This window comes from Gasterosteus aculeatus, chromosome 8 (genome assembly GCF_964276395.1).
Source record: "Gasterosteus aculeatus chromosome 8, fGasAcu3.hap1.1, whole genome shotgun sequence".
In the NCBI taxonomy this organism is placed as follows: Eukaryota; Metazoa; Chordata; class Actinopteri; order Perciformes; family Gasterosteidae; genus Gasterosteus; species Gasterosteus aculeatus.
The window spans coordinates 14,711,863-14,733,575 of NC_135695.1; the positions used below are offsets into that span (position 1 = coordinate 14,711,863).

The window sequence follows — 21,713 nt, forward strand, 5'->3', positions numbered from 1 at the left end:
GAGACGCGGGGGATTAAAAAAAAAACTAAAAAAAAAAACGAAGCAACAAGATCGGCCCTTTCTTTTTCGTAAGAAAGACAAGAAATGAAGCTTTGTGCACGTCCGCTGCTGTGGCACATTTGAAAAGTCTGGCCCGGCTGCTTTTGTGTGACCAACATAATGGGGATTGAGAGAAAACACAAACTGAACCACTGTGCCGTTGTGGCACTGGCTATTAGTCAACGTGACGGCCTTTGCAGATGCTAATGGTGTATAGTGTGTCCCGGCCGGCCTCCCACCTCCCAGAACGTGGCTATCTGATAGCACAAAGGCCTTTGCTGGAGGTTGACTTTTCCCCCTTTCTTTTCATGACTGCTCCAAAGTCATTAGGCTTTCTCTTCTTTTTTTTTTATACTCCTTGCCCTTCATTTTGAAAAAAAAAACATGGGAACATAATAGTCACACAGAAAATATGAAGTTGAAGAGCGGCAGTTATCTTCAGGTGTAAAGCCTCAGGTGATGGTATGGTGAGGATGAGGCCGTCTCCCCCTCCTCCCTCCCCCCCGCCCCCCACACTGCGCTCTGAGCAATGTAGAGATGAGGTAACAACTACAGGCTCTTGTGAAAGAAGAGAGGATGCCCGGGAGTGGAGGACCTCTGGACTCTGACTTATTAATCATTCGGGCCCTCGGCTGCCTCAGGGTCCAGATAACAGCCCGCAGAGTTAAATACTCTTAAGGTTTGCCCAGACCTGAACACAGGTCGCTGCATCCAGATGCAACTCGCTGTAGGACAACAGCAGACTGCATTAAGGAAACACGCATTCAGGCAACACAACTCAAACGGGATTGCCTTTAAACTTGCCAGGGTTTTATTAACTAAACAGCTTTTGGATGCATTGCCATGGAATGTTGCAGACAGTCTCCCAGAGCCCCTGCAATGACTGTAGACTCATTCTATCAAGTTTCAATGTTCATTCTTAATGAAATATTAACACAACGTGCATTTAGTTATTGCTTTGGTGCTTTTACTCACATAACATAAAACGTAGCCCTTAAGGACTTTGTGTCGTCTTAAAAGTTAAAAATCGTTTGTCAACTTTTTTCAAGGTCCAGAATAAGCTTTGAACCTGCACTGCTAAGCCGACATGGATGAGAAAAAAAAACATTTCCATGAGTACCAGTCAAAATTGAATGAGTAAGTTTGTCCTAACTTTTGGCTGGTACTGTATATATTGTATATATATGACTAACTTATTAATTTGGTCAAAAGCTCCACAAGACTACTAGTCAGAGATGTCAACCTTCTCCATATTAGGAGTGTTATCAGCTAAAAAGGTACCGGAAAATGGACTGCAAGCACTTTACTACAGGTGACTAAATGTGCAAATAGATTGAACACTTAATGGACAAGACGACACAAATTTTTATTTGTCAATTTTATTTTTAATTTCTCCTTTCAACACAAATTTAATAAATAATGCACATCTGATGGGGTACAGCATGCAAACATTACTTTCTACAACATAAAACCTTTTTGAGCCAACTCACGTATTTTGTTACACAAGCGGTTCACTCTGCATACATGTGCTGTACATTATAGGAGCTCCGTGAATTTGTATGGGCTTAACATGTACAGAATGCACGGCCTGTCCTATGCATCTATGTGTTTATGTATATACAGAAACAACCATAAACACATGAATGTCTTGTTGGCTTTTTGGTGAAATATCAGACAATTCTTCAAATAAGGAAGAGCGAGTGGATGTATAAGTGGGCGATGGACTTGTGGAGTCACAACAGTCCAAATGATGGAAGAGGATGTGAGATAAAGAGTTTGAGATGAGAGGAAGAAGCCGAATATTGGGAGCAGTGTGGAAACATTAAGCCGAGGAGAGTTTAAAAATAACCATTTTAAATATTTCCGGTTTCTTAATTTTGAGGTTTATTTCTGTTCATCTACGAAGGGGAGATTACCGTTCCCTTTGGTTTCAGGTATCTGGTCACGTCCCTCCATCCAAGCAGCAAGAGTCAAACAACCTGACTGTTATCACAGACAATGGATAACCCAAAGTGGAGCAACTGACAGCGTTGCAGATTTTGAAAATCAAATTAAATGCACATTTAAATTGTTTAATTTTACACTGTTACTATGACATATTTAACTGACGAAGCAATGTAGCTATTGATAAATTATGTTTGTAACCTTAGAAATAATAATGTGATATTTTCACACCACATAACTTGGCTGCGGCTCTCCTCTGCGACCTAAAAGCATCCTGAATTTATGTTTCATTACATTTGCTGATCTAACTTTGAAAGCCATATCTGAATCTGCTACTACAACACCGGGGAGTATGAAATATTAATGTACAATGGTGGAAGTGTAAACATCCCAAAAACTAGACACAGAACCAAAAAGAAGCATGACCAGGGCATTGTGTGCTTTTGGCAGACATATTAACAAACCAGTGTAAAAATAAACTCCCATTAGATCAAAAAGAAAGGAAAAGAAATAAATCTATACATACTATTGTTTTCGACACCTTCAGAGCGGTTCGTAACCGGTTAAAGAATACTTGTTGTGGAGTTACAATGGAGAGCGTTGATGACGGGGAAGCTGAATATCAAAGCAGAAAGCTACTTTCTACTCTTAGAAATAGGTGAGGACATCTGCTGAGAGAATGGCTGCTGCCTGGAGGGATCACTTAAGTGCTTTGAATCCAAAAGTGCTGGTAGATGTTAAATATAGGAACATTTGTATGTACCAGGTGAGTGTTTTGACGAATTTTAGGAGCGCCAGTCAAAGTAAAAGTATGAAATTCAAGGCTATTCTACCCATCATGAACAAGAGGTGACATCAGTGATGACACACACTCTTCTAATCACATGTACACAGACACCATCAGCTGGGAAAGGACAAATTGGGGATATTACCATGTACACAATCCTCATTTATTGAAAATGAGAGGTTAGATGTCTGACAACACTGTGCATGCTTCTCACTTTCCTCCCCTCTTGATCCGGAACAGTTCGCAAGAGAAAAAAAAAACCTCAAGGAAAATCTAAAGTTAAAGCTTCAGTTCAGCTCCATCTTTTCCTCAGCTTTAGAAAGCAGCCAAGCCGCAAATATTAAAATCAGATGAATGAGTGATGTGGACAAGGTCAGGCTGTGATGGCGGTCATTTACAGATGACTTGTCTTTGTTCAGTGCATTTCTCTGCTGTGATCCACATTTTTCAATACAATAGTGCTGGAAAGGAAAAGAGAAATATGTGATATTTACATACAGTGCACAAACATCCCACATGTTCCTGCTGTCAGGGTTGATTTAGGATCTGCGCATTTCATACAATTTGAACATTTACGGTTGGTACAGGTACGTTTAGCCATACGGCAGAGACACATACCTCGAGGTCTTATTTTTCCTTGTGAAGAGCTTCTATGAAGGCTTCAAGTTTCTCCTGAATCTCACGAACTTTCTCTACAAAAAAAGCAGCACAAAAAAGCAGGTTGGTTAATTAAACCCCTGATAAAAACATACAAAAACACGTGTAGGACGGAAATATTGTAAATGAATTGTCCAGCAATAATTTAAATCATTCATTTTCAACGACTCTTTGGAATAGAATGTATGTTTGTAGAATGTGATTGCCAGCTTTTGGTTTCTGGAATCATTGTAAACTAAATATTTGAATGAACTGGCAACACGTACAGGTGATACAGGTGTTAGTTGCAGCCCTAAAACATTTCCAATGATGATTCAAATGATGCTCCCTTCAAACGGTGTGAATTTGAGAGTTTATGGAGCTCAGTCAACAACATGAGTTCTAGGTGAATGAACATCAGGATCCGTGGCAGCTGGTTAACGTGCTCTTTTAACATTTGCTCATTTGCATTTGGCGGACCTTCTTCACACGTGATGATGAAGCCCTGTGTACTCTTTTTCCCCAGTTGGCAAAGACCACATCAAAGCCCTCACCCTCCCTTTTTCGTGGCGTGTACCTCACGGGCACGTCGATTATGGACACGGCGAGACACCAGAACAACAAGAGTTCACATAAAAGCGAGAAATCTACTGGAAAAAACACTCCTATTTTCCGCGCGTCAGACGAGCGGTCCTTCCACCCACCGTGTACCGTCACACGAGACGAGTGAGCCTTCGGAAGCGGCCTTAATCACTGATTAAACAGTGGCTGAAGGAAGTCTGAGGGCCAACACAGAAGAAAAGGAAGCCGCGGCTCGCGACGCCAGCTGCACCTCGCGGGCCTCGCTGGCTTCTGCGGCTTCCCTGTCACCGTCGCTAATCTGTCTGGATCTCCCCCAAGCACAAACTCAAACAGCGGCTCTGAAGAACAAACCAGCGCTGCTCCGGCTTGATCAATCTGCCACACGAGATCCATAGGCGACCCCATTGTCGGTTCTTTTCCTAGAAGGCCCTGCCCGATGAAAACAACTTTAAAAAGGCTTTGGAGGGAGATAAATCATTGTGGTTTGGGTCTCGCGGGCCGCAGTGCCGTAAGTGTCAATTTCAGGTCGGCACAAAGGTGACGGTAAGTGTGTGCGTGCTTTGGACTGAAACTAAATATTGTACTCTGGGGGCTTGTGTGCAGCCCCCTTTTGATGGGAGCACGGCTGCTTAGGTATCCTTTTCCTGGCGGATGAAAAGCACACGGTTGTTAAGAACCCTGGAACAACCCCCCCCCCCCCCCCCCCCACACCCACACACACTCAGCCAAAACCACCTGAACGTCCTAAAAACCAGCTACAGCCATGATGGCCCCCCGTCACCTTTTCCACCTTCCTAAACACTCAACACTGTCAGGTGGCAAAAAAAAAGAAGAAATCCCTTTGATACTTTGTTAACACACTCAGGCAAAAAGGCAGGGCAAGGTGGAGATTACCACACCTAATGGATGCATTAAGGGGGCCTGTCGAGGGGCAGGCTGACAAGTCGCTGCAGCAGGTGTGGGGTTGGATGAAACATAAAGCTGCGGTATTCCAGCACGCAGCCCACCGCAGGGCAGCGGCTTCAGCCGCGTGGGCTGCACGCCCTGACCGCAGAACAACACGGCTCAATCCCAGCCAATCAGAGTAGGATTACCAACATCTGTCTGACCCGGAGGAGAAGACATGCGAGGTACGTGGGTGTGGAGGGTTTTTTTTTGTTGCCGTGTGAGGAAAGGAGGTTACTGACTGTGGGATCATCAAAACATGGGGAAATCCCCGGGCTCAAGCTTCAAAGCTTCTAAGTGGGTTTAGATGTGGCGGATGATAAGGTGCTCTGTGGAGCCTCGGTGCTTCGCATGCGGAGCGCTTCACACGGGTCAAACATTAAGGGTCCTGCCCACTTCTAACGCTCGGGGGGGTCAGCAGCGGATAGATTACGGGGCTTGTGATAACACAAACGTTTGTTTCCCCAGATTGTCTGGAAAAGTTGGTCTGGAAAAGTTTAACACGGAAGGATTCAAATCAGTAAAGCGGTCGTGTTTGTCCTGGGCAGCTCCTAAAATACCATCTCATACAGCCCAAAAACCTCAAGGCACTCATTTGCCTCAGAAGGATTTACACTACTGCAAAATATGGCAAAATCGACCCTCCACAGTAAATATGTGAAGTAGTAGTTTCATCAGTTCAGAGCAGCTTCCAGGTCCCATCCAGCCCAAAAGTATCCTGCCTTTCAGCAGCCACCAACTTTCCATGACACTTTGGAAGAAACGACCAACTTACTGCAGGATGCTTGATGACTTTAAAACGAGCCCTCAGCGGCCCAGGAGGCCACTGGTGAACAACAATGGCTGCTTACAAAAAAAGCACAATATTCTGTTGAGGGAAAACTGTGAGAAACAGATATTTATTTCCCCCACACCATCTGTTTGCCACCAAGAGACACTAGCGAGAGGAAGAAAAGGCCACGACAAGGCTTTCTTTTCCCCGTCCTGTGGAAACGCAACAACAGCAGACAGAGTCGCCGCCGCCGGTCCCTCGCTGAGCAGTGGGAGTAGCGATCTGAAAACTCCATTTAGGCCCCTGTTTACCCAAGAGATGAGCCTGAAAACACAGTCATTCAACCGCTCACCCCTTTATCTGGTCATGAATATTCCCATAATCCTCTGGCCTCTATCCCAGAGGCCCCTTCTTTAAGGTGCTCGGTGCTGTGTGGCTTGGCGAAGACGGAGGGACTCCTCATTGAGAAAAAAAAAGGAGAGCTCCCACCCCCATTCCCTCTTTCAAGACCTTCTCCCTGCTGATCTCCACATGAAATGATATCTCATTCACTCTCACCCATAAGCCTGCCACAGTCGGAGCCGCTGGCAGAAGGAGGGCCGCGCCACAAAGGCTTTAATTGACCTGTAATTAGAGTGTGAAACTGCGCGGCCCCGCTGGACAAGTAGCCAACACCGAAGAGAGAGGGAGAGAAAAAGACGAGAGAGGGGGGAGAGGCCAGGGAGGCCTGCAACTCACTGTGGGAGAGAAAAAAAAAATGCATATATATATATATATATATATATATATATATATATATATATATAATCTTACTGTGGGAGATGGCCACTCTCATGTAAAGAAAGGGTGGCCTTTATGAGAAAGTGCCAACGGGGCGATTTCAGCGGATGAGGTTTTTGGCACCACGGTTGAGGGTTAGCTTAGCGTGCCGCTCTCAAAGCAGCCCACCAAGCAGAGATCGACAGTACGCTCTCCAGACAGAGCCGGGGGCGGTGGGGTTCGGTTCCTGTCCAAAACCTGCCGTCATTCAAGCAGAAACCTTTATGGTCTCATGACTGCCAGGGTCACCGAGCAGGCAGGGACTCAAAACGTTTTAATGCTCTGCCGTTTGTGCGAAAGGAGAGCTTTTAATGTAACAAACAGAGCAGCCCCCCTCCCTCCCTCTCCGCCTCCCGCACGCTGCTTGATTTGTCACTAAACCTGGATGATCGTGCTATAAAAACTGGGCCACGGGGCCTGTGGACACAGGGAGGGCTGGGATAGCGACGGCCCAACGACGGGTCAGGGACACAGCAATGAATCAGCCCCGGCAGTCGCGGCGCTTATCTAGAAAACAGATGCCCGAGACAGAAAGAGCAGCCCGACCCGGGGAAAGACATGCAGAGGGTTAAACAGGTCACAGCTCGGGGTGAGACGAAACGGAGAACGGCACGACGCGGAGGAATCCCTGGAAAGAGCCAGGTGACGACTGTCGTCTGACGAGGTTCAGCAGAGCCGTTAAAAGGGGCTCGAGATTTGAGCGGATTTGAGTGCAGGGGGGGGGGGTATAAAGATCCAGATAGCGGTGACACACGTTGGAAGAGGGTGGGTTCAGCTTCGGGTCCTGACGGGTTGATGTAAGGGAGGGAAGATGTAAACAATTATGAACGCAGCTCAACCAAAACATTTTTCAAATATAGCAGCAAACAGTGAGACAGGAAGTTGACTTATGACTCACGTAAGTAAAGTCAGGGGTCTGAAGCGTTCCAAGGCGTTATTAACGGTCAAATGGAGCCCTGCGGTGAGGCTAAGTGGCAATCAATCTCGAGTAGCCACAAGGAGCCGGGGACGTGAGGCCGGCGAGTCGTGTTTGAACGGAGATCCTGTCAGAAGTCTGCAGAGAAACTCCCCTCTGCTGCATCGGGCCGCAGGTGTGTTGACCGAGTTAACGAATGCTGAACTCGAGCGAGCGCGCAATGTAAACACACTCGAGTTGGAAAAAGGGGGCACGCATACTTCCAGCCCTGACTGAACGTGTGCTTAAGTGTAAAGGATCCGTTTGTAAATCACCTCCTCGCAGTCCCTTCTTGACATGGCGCTGACCCCAAACCAGCCAATTAAACAAAACAACAGAGAGAGATAAGACAGGTCGGCTCTCCTCTCCGCTGCCCTCAGGTGAATACACGTTTCCAGCTGTCGTGGACCCCCCACGCCTTTGAGCCACAAGCGAAGGCCTGTTCAGGCTCATATGCTGTAGGTGTTTTACTTGCAAAGGCCAATAATAAAGCCGTAAGCTTAAATTAAATTCATAGTCCAGAAATAGCCTACCCACACGTACAGGCATCGTCATTTAAAAGTCTGGCGAACGGTTTATTTAATAAGTGCTAGTTTAGGGAGACTGGACTGAATGCTGCGACAAGCGATAAACAAGTGAGACAGCACACAAGAAACAACTTCCACACTCATAAAATGTCTCTATTGAACATTGAAACAGCGGATGTCCGAAATATTCTCAAACCACATTACTGTCCAATAAACGAGACCCCGGCATTTGGTCTGTTAACTAGACAACAGTAAATCAGAAGCAGGGAACGGCTAACCTCCCAGGGCAGCCATGACATGAGAACGTTCCAAACCAAAGGTTTGCCTTTTTTTCCACCCATCACAGGGAGGAAGTACATGGTTTTTCTATTACCTCATCTTAACCAGCACCTGATGTCAGACCTTTGGCTGTGTTTGAGTGACAGGAGGATCAGTGAGAACGGCTCCCCGGTGGCTGCAGTGTGCTGGAAACACGTGAACAGAAGCACACACACACACACACCTCTTTCTTCTCTCCTTATTTTCCCACACTTGCTGCGTCTCCCCCCCTTGAGGAGAATGATCGATGGCTTCACATTCTCCTTCATAGGTTTTCAGCCTATTTATCACCCCTGACATTATCGTCTTATGATTGGTTGTCATCTGAAAAACACAGGTGCTTTCACTCTGGTTTCTTTATTCCGGTGGATTTACTGGTCTCCGGGGAGCAGCTAAATAACCTGCAGATGGTTTACCAGTCTTCCAGTACAAACACTTTATGTTGGTATAAACATAAAAGTACCACACTTTTATTATTGGTTGTCTCAAATGAAACTCTTAAACTAAAAAGATAATGTAGGGGTTCATCAAAGCCTGTTTTCACAACTTCTCGCCCGGCCACCAACCACCAGAGGCCTTATAAAGAGCCCAGAAGCCAGATAGGCGCGTACAACGTGCCCTAGATGGGCCTCCTTGGCTGCGGACAAGAGGAAGGATGGATGCATATAGTGAAGAGGGGAAGGGAGACAGTGACGGGGAGGGTTAGGGGGAGGTGATGGATGATGGGACAGTGGAAATTGGTGAGGTTTGAGACTCCTGTGGGGTACAGCAGTTAAAATGTCCTTTGCATTGCTGTACAGTCTGTTGCTCATTTTATTGATTAATAAATTACTTGTTGGGTTTATAAAATGTCAAATAATTGTTTAAAAAAAAAGGCAAAGATTAGGTCATCAAATGTTTTCTCTGTCCACAAATGAAAAGATATTCAGTTTACTGTCGTAGAGCAAAGAAAGCAGGAAATTATCTCATTTAACTTTATCAAACTTGAGTTTTTTCTTGACAAATAATTACTTGTGGCAGCTTTTGCAAAAGCGAATATAAAAAAAGAAAACCGGACTTGATCACATTGTAACTATGAAAATATCAAATATCAGAACAAGGTCATTAATATCAGGTTACAATATGGAAGTGTAGCCTAATTTAGAAAAACAGATAAAAGGACACAAATCACAATCACAAAGGATTCAAGATATATAAACAGATGTTTTACAGTGTCTTGCAATAAAAAGGTCTCAAGTCTTTTTTTACAAGAAAAGAGTAGATAAAATGCAGCAGGGGCAGCTTCAACCGTGCCAGTGTTATGACAACTGTGGATTTACTGTTTGTGTACTTGATGCCCCCGGGCAGAAAGTGAATAATTTGGCAGCAACTCTGTGGCCCGAGGTTTCCTCCTCCATGGGAAAAAAACCCCAAACTTAGACAATGTGTGGCTTTGTGATGATTCAGTATAACTATTTCATTCAGAGACCAACAAAAAAAAGAAAAAAAAAATCACGACAGAAAGAATGGAGGAATGCTTACAGAAAGAGCAAGAAAGGTGGAGGGGAAAAAAGGGAGTAGAAGAAAAAAAAGGAAAAAGGAGTGAGAAATCCAAGCAAGCCAGCGTGTTCTCGGATGTGATGTGGAGAGATGAATCAACAGATAAAGTTTACACGGAGGAAAGAAAAAAAATGTGTATGGACATTTTCCGACTTTTTTGATGACTTTCTTTTTTAAAGCTGATGCGTGTTGCTTCAACCCTCGCTTAATCAAGTACTATTATCTTGCAGCAATGGTAAAAAAACAAAAAACAATCTTTATCCGATCGCTGGAGTCACAGCAGCAGGCCAGAAATGAGTGGAGGGTTTGCACACTGTGATCATGCATGCAGACACACACCACCTCAGAGCGATACGTCATCCCCTACAGACGAGCACTCGCTAATCACTCGAGAGGAAGCTGCTCAAAAGAGACGAAGGGGGAGGAGATGAAAGGAAACAAAGTGAGCGTGAGGCTGAGCAGGCATTCCGGTGAGCAAGCTCAGACAACCAGCACCTTATTGTATTCTGACTCCACACACGAGAGAGAGAGAGAGGAGGAAAGGAGAGCGTGAATGCATGTGCAAACATGAAAACACTTCACACATTGTCACTGTTATTTAGGGCACTTTCTGTCGACACCTTTCATTCCTAATAAATCCATAACCGTCTGCACTTTTGCCCCATGCGGCGGTTGCAACGTAGACGTGCAGTGAAGATGTTGTCGTAAAAGGCTGCGCGGTGCAACGGTGTTCATGGACTCTGCTCTGCCAAACTGTGCCAGCCAACAGCAAAGTTTAACACCGACAGACATGATTTTACATTTTGAGCCACTGGCTGGCCGAAGGCCGCTGCTCTCATGAGACGGTCGCAAGCGATGACAGCGTTGCAGCGGAAGCGTGCCTCCCACCCTCCGGTTGCCCCCGCGGGTAAACACGGTCGTCAGCACTTTAACCCTCAGCTTGCACTGCGAGCTGCCGGCTCACTGTCGAAAAGCGTGAAGAGTGAATCAAAAATCGCCATTAAAAAACAACAACATACTCCACGTTTTGGAGTGACAGTTGGGAACCGATTCTTCCCCTTTACAGGCGGCCAACTCATCTGGCGGAGGAGGAGGTGGAGCAGAGGAATAAAAATTAAATATAAAAAAAAATTGAAATTAAACTTACAGTGCAACTTGCCAAAGCTGCGGCTGTCGCTGGAAGACACAGCAGGACAAATAAGGTAAGCGGAAAATACAACTAACGCTTTAGGTTGGTTTAAGAAATACCATAAGCCTTAGATTACAGGAAGAGCCCATTGAGAAGGTGGTCTGTAAGTCATGAATGACAAATGTATGTAACCTATGAATAAGGTGAAAATCATAATTCATGTTCCTGAGTATACCGTGTCTGGGAACTCACAACATTAACTGTGGTATCATAATTGAAGTAGTAGTTAAACTAACAATCTGGTATAGTGGATGTTCAAAACAGGCACCATGCTACCGTTTACAGTGCAACACACACACACACACACACACACACACACACACACACACACTATAAAGGGCAACGAAGCAGCCAGGCAACATCCCAGTGGACTCCTAAGAGGCCTTTGCTTGAACACTAGGCCTGGGCTGCGCTCCAGAGACGGCACTGTGCCATACAGCTGGTCTGGCACACGCTGACACACCTACACACACACACACACCTCTTTGCTGTGTACGTGATACCAGTCATTAACAGTGCTTTCACACGGTTGCTGACTGAGGCACACACCTGACCTGTGTGTGTGTGTGTGTGTGTGTGTGTGTAACCTGAGCACTGATGAGCCTTCCTGCAAGTAGGGGCAAATACAACCCAATAACAAACTTCCCCTGGGAGCACATTTCTGCGTTTGTTAAGCGCGTTCATCCTTTCTCCCGCCTCACATCAGCCCCACTTCTCCCTCCCGCCTTCCCTCCTTTCCCCATGGTGGAGGTTGTGTGGTCTCAACTCCTTTTTCTCTCCCTCTCTGTAAAGGGAGCGCGGGACGCGGGTCTGTTGGAAAGAATCTCACATGAGGGTTCCAGAGAGTTGGAGGGATGGAAAGGAAAGCTAGCTGGATCAAGTAGCCTTTGGTATTAGCTGGCTGACCTGTGGGGTCAGATCATAGTTTTGGGTTTGAGGCGATCTGACCTTCTGTCTTTTTAGAAAGATTGTCAGGGGAAGGGTTGATGAGATGAGGAATGAAGATTTCATCATGCACCGAGTAGGATTTCTTCATAGACAGAAACATAACGGCCCCTTTTCCTCAAGAACATTTCATGGCTTGAAACAGGTGCATGTGTCTTCAATCAAGTGGCGTAACCTTGGATTTCAGTAGATACACCAAAAATGTGTTTTAGCAGGTTGTTAAGTTCAAACAAAAATGGCGGTCGCTGAGGAGTTTAGCGCAAGTTATATCAGAGCTACTAGAAACAAAAAAAAAATGCTGAAGCCATAAAAAAAAGACTTTATAGTCATATTTGCCAAAGCAAAATAGTTTAAGAGAACAGCAAGTAATAAGCTTTTGTTTAAAAACACTTTTGGCCCTCAGAAGCTTGCTTGCTTTGTGCTTTGAGACGTCACAGAGCAGTTCGGTTCAAACAGACCCGCATGCTCACGCTCACCCGTCCAGACTGCATTACATAGAAAGGCCTGTGCGAAGTGTCAGACAGCTAACGACCCGGATCCTCCTCTCACCCACTAACTCAACAGACAGATGAAGTTTAAACTATCAAATTTACTTTTTTGGGGGTGGGGGGGGGGAGAAAAAAAATCTGCTGTGTACCGCAAAATTAGGGCTTAGTGATTTAAGCATCTGGAGACGTATAATTCCAGAATATATTGTAGGTATGAATTACAACAAAATGGCTTTTCGGGGTATTTTTCATGCATCCCTTGGCAACTAGACTGTAAGAAATGTCTCCAGCCGAAGACAAACCCGGAACTTTGTGGCTTAACGGCCACCTAAAAGCAACAAAGCACCACGGTACCAGAGATTTATCAACACCATTTCAGTAGTATAAATTCACGGAGAAAGTTTACAATTACCTCATTTTTTTTTGTCAAGTGTCCCGCGTCTCCTCTAACTCTTGGCTACCTGCTCAAGGCCTTTTGTCTGTGAGACAAATAACAATTTTGGCGGAATTTCTTGCTGTCCATAAAAATGAAAACAATACTGTGCATGTTTGAAAGTGAAAATTAATTAAAAGAAAATAAGATTTACTGGAAAACCAATTTTACAGGATCCCTTGCTGGCCCCCATAAGCCTGGCGTGCCTGCACGGTTTCTGCCATTGAGATCCCACGAAAGATTCCCTCATCTATCAGTGAGCGGAGTCCTGGTGCTGGAAAGTGGAAATGACCAGCATATTTGGGGAAGTTTTTGGTTCTACTTGCCTTGTAGGATTTGCAAGGCCAGGCAGGTCTGGGCATTCCAGACAGTGTCTATTGGAGCGAGAACTGCCTGCCTCTGTGTGTGTGTGTGTGTGTGTGCGCTTGTTCTCCCCCTTCCCTCGGCTGGTGTCACTGTAAAGCTGATTGCACTGCAGAGGGAGTATGTGCATTAGTATCTCTTTTCTATTCCTCTCCCATTGCTTCGCTGTGCCTATATGTAATGTATAGGTATTCTCCGGGAAAAGCTGTGTACAAGTGTGTTTGCATGTTTGTCTACTTGAATGCAGATTACAGCAAGCATCCTGTTCCATAGGATTTGAATACATGCGTGTTTTCAAAGGGTATTAAGTCAGTGAAGGGGTGTGTGAGAAAAAGTCAGTGAAGGGGTGTGAGCGTGTTTTCTAAAGGCGATAATCGACTCAACCAAACCAAACATACACAGATAAACAAACCACTAACAATCATTCACGTGTGGGCCTTTACAACCCGAGAATACCCGTCAGTCAGGGAATCCAAATGAAGACAGGAAACAAGAGAATGTGTGCGCCTGTAAGAGTTAAATTAAATTGACACTTAAATGTGACAGAAATAATTTAAAAAAAAAACATAAATGAAACAAGAGTACTGTGGCCAATTCAGACAGAAATGAGAATCCATTTTTCTAGAATCAAACGTAATTTTGGTTACACGTGACAGCATTGATTGGCATTGTTCCGTCCGGTTTCAGGATACTCATGCTTATTTAAAAAAAATATTATTTGCATCAGGGACAAAACAAAATGCTCAAACTTCACAAGCAAAAATGTGTTTGTTTTCCTGAAAAAGTTTTGTAGGCGCCGATGACACTGACTGACGCGTTAAGGATTGATTATAGTCAAAAGATACACGATTAAACAATCAATACAGTTAGAACTCACTTTGAGGTAGGTGTGTGTAAAACTATGCTAGCATGTGTGTGTGTGTGTGTGTCTTTATGGTGACAGGAACTATTATTAGAAGTATGTGTGTCTTACAAAGAGTTCAGATATGGCAGCAAGCTTCGCATTCTGCTTTGTGAGATTTTGCTGAACAGGACCAAAGCAGAACAAGACCCAACCTCTATTGTACGAGCTGCAAATAGGAGCCTTCAGCGTGCGGACAGGTAAAAATTAGCGGCTGTGGAGAGCCCATCCCCCAAAGAAATGTCATTCAAAACTTACCGACTGAGCAGAAATATTACACGTGTCATTGTGCAAACACAACACTCAGTACTTACGTCAACGCAATGTATTCTTAATCTATTATGCAAACACGTATTCGCACAGCGGAAAGAAGTACAATCTTCCCCTTAGATCCTCGTCATGAGAAGATTCTTTAATTGCCTCTCTACAGAGGCTTTATGGATTGAATCATGTTCAGACAGGAACACATTAGCCATGGAATTCTCCCAACAACTACTGTTGGGGGGGGGGGGGGGGACCAGCAGTGTTACTCAATCAGCCCCCTGTAGATAAATACATGTACATCTCCATGGAAACAACAGACAATGTCTACAGAGGGGACATTTTTCTCTATCAGTCTCTGGTTGCCGTTAAAATCATGCTCAAACCGAAACCAGAACCATACTGGCAGTGACTCATCGAAGCCTCTTCCCACCCGCACACACAACAAACTAGCACGCCAGGCGTGACCTTAGGGAGACCCAAGGATTTCCCAAATGATGATTCACTAACGTTTCAGAGTACCCCTTCATAAAGCTTACCATTAACGCATACATCGTATACATAATGGAAGATGTGAACAATAAATGTGGCCTGCATAATGTTTAGAGCATTTTAGAAGCCGTTCCCCCGATTCGAGAGACTGGAAACCTTTCAAGTTCAGAGAGATGACAATGTGTAGTATATGCATTTGTTGCAAAGTAATAGTCACCGTATTCTGATTCATAAGAGTCTGATGGGCACAGAGACAGAGAGCAAGTCCTGGCTCATCTTTAAGGTGTGTGGGCACTCTGCAAAATTTGCTATGTTTAATCATTATGTTGTGTTAACAGAGCTGGGAAAATAAACTGTTTGAAATCTTTAAGCCAATCTGACACCTCACAAGTGTAGTGAGGACCAGTCAGTGCACACAACCCTTGTACAAAGCGGCAGCATTAGTTCCTACTAGTATTCATTACTACCTATTCTATACAACAGAAACGTTCGATCTGCCTTAAAAAGAAGCTTCAAATTCCAGTTGACTGATTCGAACTTCTAATAGTGCTGTAACAGACTGGTCAATACGATTTGTTTTAGCACTACTGCCACCTACTGACATATTCACGATTTTCCAAAAAAAGGAACCATTAACACACCACAAGTTTACGTATGTAGGTAAGTAAGGCTATGCAAGTTGCATTGGGGTCTAATTTATTTTTTTATTTTATGTTTCAATCAATGTTGTTACCTGTTTTTGAAGCTCCTTGCTTTATGTTTGGATGTTAACGTTTTTTACGTGAAGCACTTATAACAACATTGCCATGTTGTTGAAATGTGCTTTACAAACAAAATTGCCTTGCATTGTTTTGCGGTTTATGTATTTTAAACCCTGATTCCTACAACAACTAATGAGACTTTGTTCACTTGTGGTTTTATCCAACTAACATTGTTACAACAGCGTTAGTGCGTCTTACTGAGATCCTCGGCAAGCTGAACTCGGCGGCCGGTGATGAGGTGGGTTTTCTTCTCCATGTCTTCTCCAAAGTCATCCAGCACCTCCTTTACATTTTTCTCCAGTCGGCGCACTGAGATAACAAATAGACACATTTTTTCGTTGTTTGAGTGGCAATGATATATAATCCAAATGGGATATGTGCTTTTGTTTATTTTAATCATGGAGAGCGTATTCCCTATCCTTACCCTCAGTGTTGGTGAGCTGTTGTCGGAGCGTGTTAGCTGTGATGACCAGCATCCTCTGGATTCTCCAGAAAAGAACCACATCATTGCACTCCAACTAGAAATACATGCAGGCGCACCTCTTAGCTTTTCACATGCAGACTTTGAATATAAGACATGAAAGACATCTCAGGATTGCTCATCGTCTTTGCTCACCTCAGAGTCGACAAAGTGCCTCTGGTAGTAGTAGAAGCCTCTCTTGCAGAGATTACAGTGGGACAGCGCCTTCTGCAAGAAGTGTCGGCGATACAGCTGATGCCACGTGTCCTTGATCTGTCCGCGTAAAGAGAGCAGTAATTCAGTAGTTAATAGATGGCGGCATGGTGAAGCACCGTACGCATGCTACAGCTGAAAGTACAGCACAGCTCGTGTTTTATGTTGGCCAGGACCATTCAAACGCAGGTATTTTGATCTCACCAGCACAGGGTCAACTTCAACCCCTCGCCCCTCCAGATTCTTCCTGACTGTGGTGACCTCGTCATTGGCCAAGTAGGCTGTGTGCTCATCGTGTAGCTTCAGCAAGCGCTCCAGCTCATTCTTTGTCTCATTACGAATGTGCTACAAGGTCAAATAAACGGAAGTTAACGCTGTCCTCCCAGTGGGTGTTAAGAAGTACAGAAGATGGATATTTGCACTTTGTTTGCACCTCTTTCATGGGGGTCTCTCAAAATTAGCACACTTAATGCTTGAACCCTGACCTGATCTGGTGTGCGGTTCATCCAGTTCAGCCACCTCTGCCTCCAGCCTGGACCGACCATGTCTCTGATTACTGACTCAGCTGCAAGAAGAGAGAGGAGCAAAAGCCATCAGCATTCACGGCACCACAGAGGCACAGCGGTGGACGAGCAGAGAAGCCTACAAAAGATTCTGTGGAAGCAACTGGTTTAACAATCAACATCAAAATGTGGGGGTAAGTTTCGCTTTTGTAAACCTCAGTTGAATCGATCCGACATGACTATTTTTGGACACTGCCGAAGGAAGAAGTAGGATACCTGGAGGGAAAGGCACTTAAAGTAATGCGAAATCTTTGTTACATCCGTTACTGCTCAACTGTGTTTAGTCAGATCTACACATCTAAATGATCATCCCTTTGGACCTGGGAGGTGAGGCTAGTTCTGGATAAGTGACACATGCATAAGGGCATTACACACTGTCTTTGAGGCGTGACTGCAGGGTCTCCTCCATGAACTGGATGGCTGCATCCCACTGGGGCTTGTCTGTGATGGAGCGGTCTTCGAGGGCATTGTGCTGGATCACCCTCTGACACACACACACACACAGGGAAATAAGGAAAAGTGTAAGTCTTCTACCAGATGTGCAACAAACAGTTAGCATTATGGGACATTTGCATAAACGTTAGCAAGACCAGTTTCTTTATATTCAGTGCACATGATAGTGAGAACGTCTGCTTTGGGAAGTGTCAAATAAACTAGTTTGTGGGCTCTGCGTGCCCTTGCACACAGGGTGAGTGGATTCAGTGTGTTTACCAGGCTGTCCATGGCCCTCTCATTCCACTTGTGCCTCTTGATGCTCTCGTCCTTCACAGCCTCCTTCAACTTGTCAAAAATGTCGTCCTGGTCTTTGCCTTTGTATTCAGCCATGAAGCGGGCAAACTCTTCCTGCAGCGTCTCCCAGGCAACCTGGCCACAATTAGTTGGGAAAGAAAAGGCTCATATTACCACAAGGCCTTTTCCTGACTGAATATTTGTAACGTTGAACTAAACATCAGTAGCAACTGTGTAACTGTTTATATTACAAAATATAAAATTATACAATTTAAATACAATAACCAATGTTGGATGTGATTATAAATTAAAAGTCTCCATTTAAAATCTGTTAAATAATGACCAGTTGTACAAGATAACGTTAACATTGAGCATTACCTCAAGCGCTTTGTGTGGAAGCTGCTTGTCGGTCCACTGCTTGAGCTTGATGTCTACAGTGGTGTTAAAGGTACCAGAGTCCATTGTTTGGGCAGCAGGCAGGTAGATGTTTTCAATCACATGGGTGGAAACGCGTTCCCACAACTTCTTTTGCAAGATGGCCTCCCTGCAAGGGTAAAAGATGAGTCTTGGCAACCTCATTTCACAGGCGGGGGGGAAGATATCTTTTAACAAGCACCGGTGGCAGTTGTAATTTTTGTTTTCCATCTTCTGACTTCTAGTAACAAGTCCTTCGATCGTATTGTAGATGCGTGGAACATTTTATTTATTGTGATTCTGAGAATAATAATACGATGGATCAAACAAGCGAGAGTGTTTGTAATAGTTGTCCAGCCGAGTTCAGCTAAGTGACCCGGTGAGGTAAGACAGCAATGAGTGAAGAGGGGATTTGAGCTTATTTTTATACGTAGTCAGTTCTGCAATTGCACTTGTCTGCAGACTCCAGTACAGCTCCAGTTTGATGGTTAGCAGCTAACAGCCTCCACACTCTTGTTCCATCTCTCCAGGGTAACGCGACAATGGAACCAAACCCAACATACCTACAAAGTCCCCTCGAAGACCAGACCGGTGTTTTTCCTCCCTCATTTATCATAAACACACTCATATTTCATTAGGCGCCCCTTTTGTTCAGGGAAGGACTCCTCACTGTCAATAAGCGCCAACTCCAATATTGAGGCTGGCTAACAGGGCCACCCTTGTCCACGTCCATGGGCCATTTATCAAAATATTGATCGGGGAGAACTGATGGCACGCACACTGGGGAGGACCTCAACACCGTGCTGCATCTTATTCAGCAAGGTTTTCCTTATTTGGGGCAGATACAGGAAGACATGGGCCCACAATGCTAAAAATGTGCTAAAAATGTCTTTCTACTAATGTTTGATTGGGTGCTGGAGCTAAGATCTACTTTCTGTCAGTCAGACCAGTATCCTAAATAGAGTGACAAATGATGGACTGTACTTGCAATGCAAAAACTGACATTTGACTAAACTACAGGTGGAAGCAGAACAGGAGACATCTTTACAAACGTAAAAACATGAAGTACACTTCATAAGTACTTGTGCTTATAAAAGGTTCCGACTCTGAACCTAAATGTCTATCATTCCTTTTAATCACTATTAGCAGGTAACTGATAACAGCATTGGTTTTTTTAATAAAGAATAATGAAATTAGCTTGTCATTAACTTACCAGTGTTGTGGAGTCACTTGACTCAAACTAATGACTTCATCCAAGATTTCATTTTTGGCCTTTTCGAAGAGTTCATTCTGCAAAAAATACAACGTCCGTATGATAACTATGGTAATTGTGTCAACTTGGTGTGTAACTTTTGACACAAATCCTGTGAAAATTCACATTTCCAAACTTAAAGAAATAATTTCATCATACTTGTTTTTTTTGCGAGCATCTACTAAAGAGCGACGTCAACGTGTAACTTATGTGAACTTGCGGTTTGTTGTTCTCACCCTGTCCAGCTCTCTCAGGCGAGGGTAGTTGTTCTTCCACTCAGTCTCCAGGTTGAAGCGAGATGCTGTGATGAGTAGGGACAGTGAAAATGATGATTTTAAGTTAATTTAACGGTTTTGACATCTGAATGAAAAATATCAAACTACAAGTGAGATTTAATGATGTCATCATACCGCCTTAAATTAAGCCGTGCCCCTAAAAGTTACTAAATAAATCAATCTTGAAATTTTCATTTTGGCATGTGCTCATTCTCATCTTCTGAATATTTTTGTCTTTTATGTTACACTGCCAAACAATAACTACCTGTAGTCAATGGTCAATGACCAGACAGGGAGGGTACCTGCTTTGTTTTAACTTGATAAGATATAAATGGAGCTTTCCGGCTGCAAACGGTGCCTCTTGTTTAGTAAACGTTGGTGAGGACTTTTCATCTGCTCTCTTAACTGGTCCCTTTGGAGGAGAGGGGATGGAGTCAATCACGCGGTGTTTATCAATAGTCACGGTTCTAGGCCTTGTGTATGCACACATGCGCGCACACGCAAAAAACACACCACGCCTGCAGTCCCTTTCCAGAGCCCCCAATCCACAGTGGAGATTAGGCTAATTGCTGGTGTGTGGGGCCACAGCGCGGCGCCGAGCAGGGAGCATGGAGGCCGGCTGTGTGTGATTTCATGGGATATGGATCGATTTGCGACACAATGGGCCTATTGGAAGTGCAGCACCATGGCCATAAATCTCCTGTGCACTTAGCAATGGGCTTGAGCTTGTCTAGACCAATTGCTGTTGGAAAGCAAGACAGAGAATGGAAACGTGTGGCAGGGTTGGCTAGGTTATGCTAACACAGGGAGGTGGGAGAGCAGAAGAGAAATAAAAATAGTAGCACTTGTTCCCTGTACAGTTATTGAATGAAACCCTACCATGTTCCTCTACACTATTAAAAGGCAATGGCTTGTTAAAGGCATTGGATATAGACATCACTCAAAAACAAATAACATGCCATGTAAAGCAGTGAACAATGGGATAAGAGGTAGTTTCACGTATGCATGCAGACCTTTGAAGACATCCGCTTGCTGCTCAACAGACTCCCTAACCATCTTCCAGAAGCAGTCGGAGACGGCCAAGCTCAGGTTCTTTGTTGTCACTTGGTGGGCCTTCAGCATGCCGTCCCTAGTTTCAAACGGATGTTCAGTTTCAGCTTTAAACTAATACATTCCATGACACATTGAATGTTTGGTGAATCAAGAGTAACTTGCTTTAGTAATCTAGAGTTCTGGAAGAATTCTTCCTCGTAGTCTTTAATGGAGTCAATGCTTTCCCCGCTGCTTCCTGTACACAAAAAGACAGCAGAAGAAAGATCTAATGTTAGATTTAATACATAACAATAATACCTACGTATCTAATCACGGTCATTTTTCTTCCCGTCGGCAGTCGGGCTCATCAACAGAGCCCGGTCCCCCACTGACTGACTATAACACTCCACCGGTCACTCCCCTTCATACTGAACATGCCACTTTAACTGCAATTCATCACTTTGTCGTCACTCGTCACTTGTTCGTTAGTGCAAATTATGCTTAATATTTTTCTTTTTAATATTTAAAATTTGTAACTTTATTCCCTTGTTTCATACTAACCCATAGCCTTAGCCGTATTCTACTAACCCATTGCATTAGCATTTCATTGTACTTTATTTTATTACTTGTGCACTGTTGTCTTGTCTGTCTACTGTCGCGCACTAACCGCCAAGACAAATTCCTTGTATGTTTGGCATATTTTGGCAAATAAATGTTTCCTGATACCTGATCCTGAAAAGATGTAGACATTAAACACAGCAAGATGGATTACTAGTAGATGTTACCTTTTCCTGTCACCACTGCAAAGTAGCCCAGGGCCTTCATGGGAAACAGCTTTCCTTCCACTATTTGCTGGATCTAAAATACAGATTAAAATAAAACCATTTCTGAAATTCACGAGAGACCTCTCGGAAATACTTCCCCAATATAGTCATAAAGAAGTTAGAAAGGAGCAGAGCCCCCTCTTGTGGAGCAGCTGCATATAGCTTCACTTGTGTGTGTCACACACACACACACACACACACACGCACACACGCACACACGCACACACACACACACACACACACACACACACACAC

The 21,713-nt window shown here is 44.2% G+C and overlaps 1 protein-coding gene across 4 annotated transcripts in view; it reads right to left on the minus strand.

Moving 5' to 3' along the window:
• Positions 1-1,402: 1,402 nt before the first annotated feature.
• The window catches only part of opa1 (OPA1 mitochondrial dynamin like GTPase), a 30,663-nt gene continuing 10,352 nt past the window's right edge, over positions 1,403-21,713 (minus strand). For all 4 annotated transcript variants that reach the window (XM_040184210.2, XM_040184209.2, XM_040184208.2 and 1 more), the window contains 15 exons: positions 21,420-21,492; positions 20,818-20,890; positions 20,616-20,731; positions 19,564-19,628; positions 19,289-19,365; positions 18,040-18,205; positions 17,644-17,796; positions 17,308-17,416; positions 16,855-16,934; positions 16,574-16,714; positions 16,313-16,429; positions 16,121-16,214; positions 15,895-16,005; positions 3,389-3,462; positions 1,403-3,231 (listed from right to left, as the gene is read on the minus strand). In XM_040184210.2, the coding sequence (XP_040040144.1) occupies positions 3,398-3,462; positions 15,895-16,005; positions 16,121-16,214; positions 16,313-16,429; positions 16,574-16,714; positions 16,855-16,934; positions 17,308-17,416; positions 17,644-17,796; positions 18,040-18,205; positions 19,289-19,365; positions 19,564-19,628; positions 20,616-20,731; positions 20,818-20,890; positions 21,420-21,492 (1,440 nt within the window). In that variant the 3' untranslated portion in view covers positions 1,403-3,231; positions 3,389-3,397. The remainder of the gene's footprint in view (positions 3,232-3,388; positions 3,463-15,894; positions 16,006-16,120; positions 16,215-16,312; positions 16,430-16,573; positions 16,715-16,854; positions 16,935-17,307; positions 17,417-17,643; positions 17,797-18,039; positions 18,206-19,288; positions 19,366-19,563; positions 19,629-20,615; positions 20,732-20,817; positions 20,891-21,419; positions 21,493-21,713) is intronic.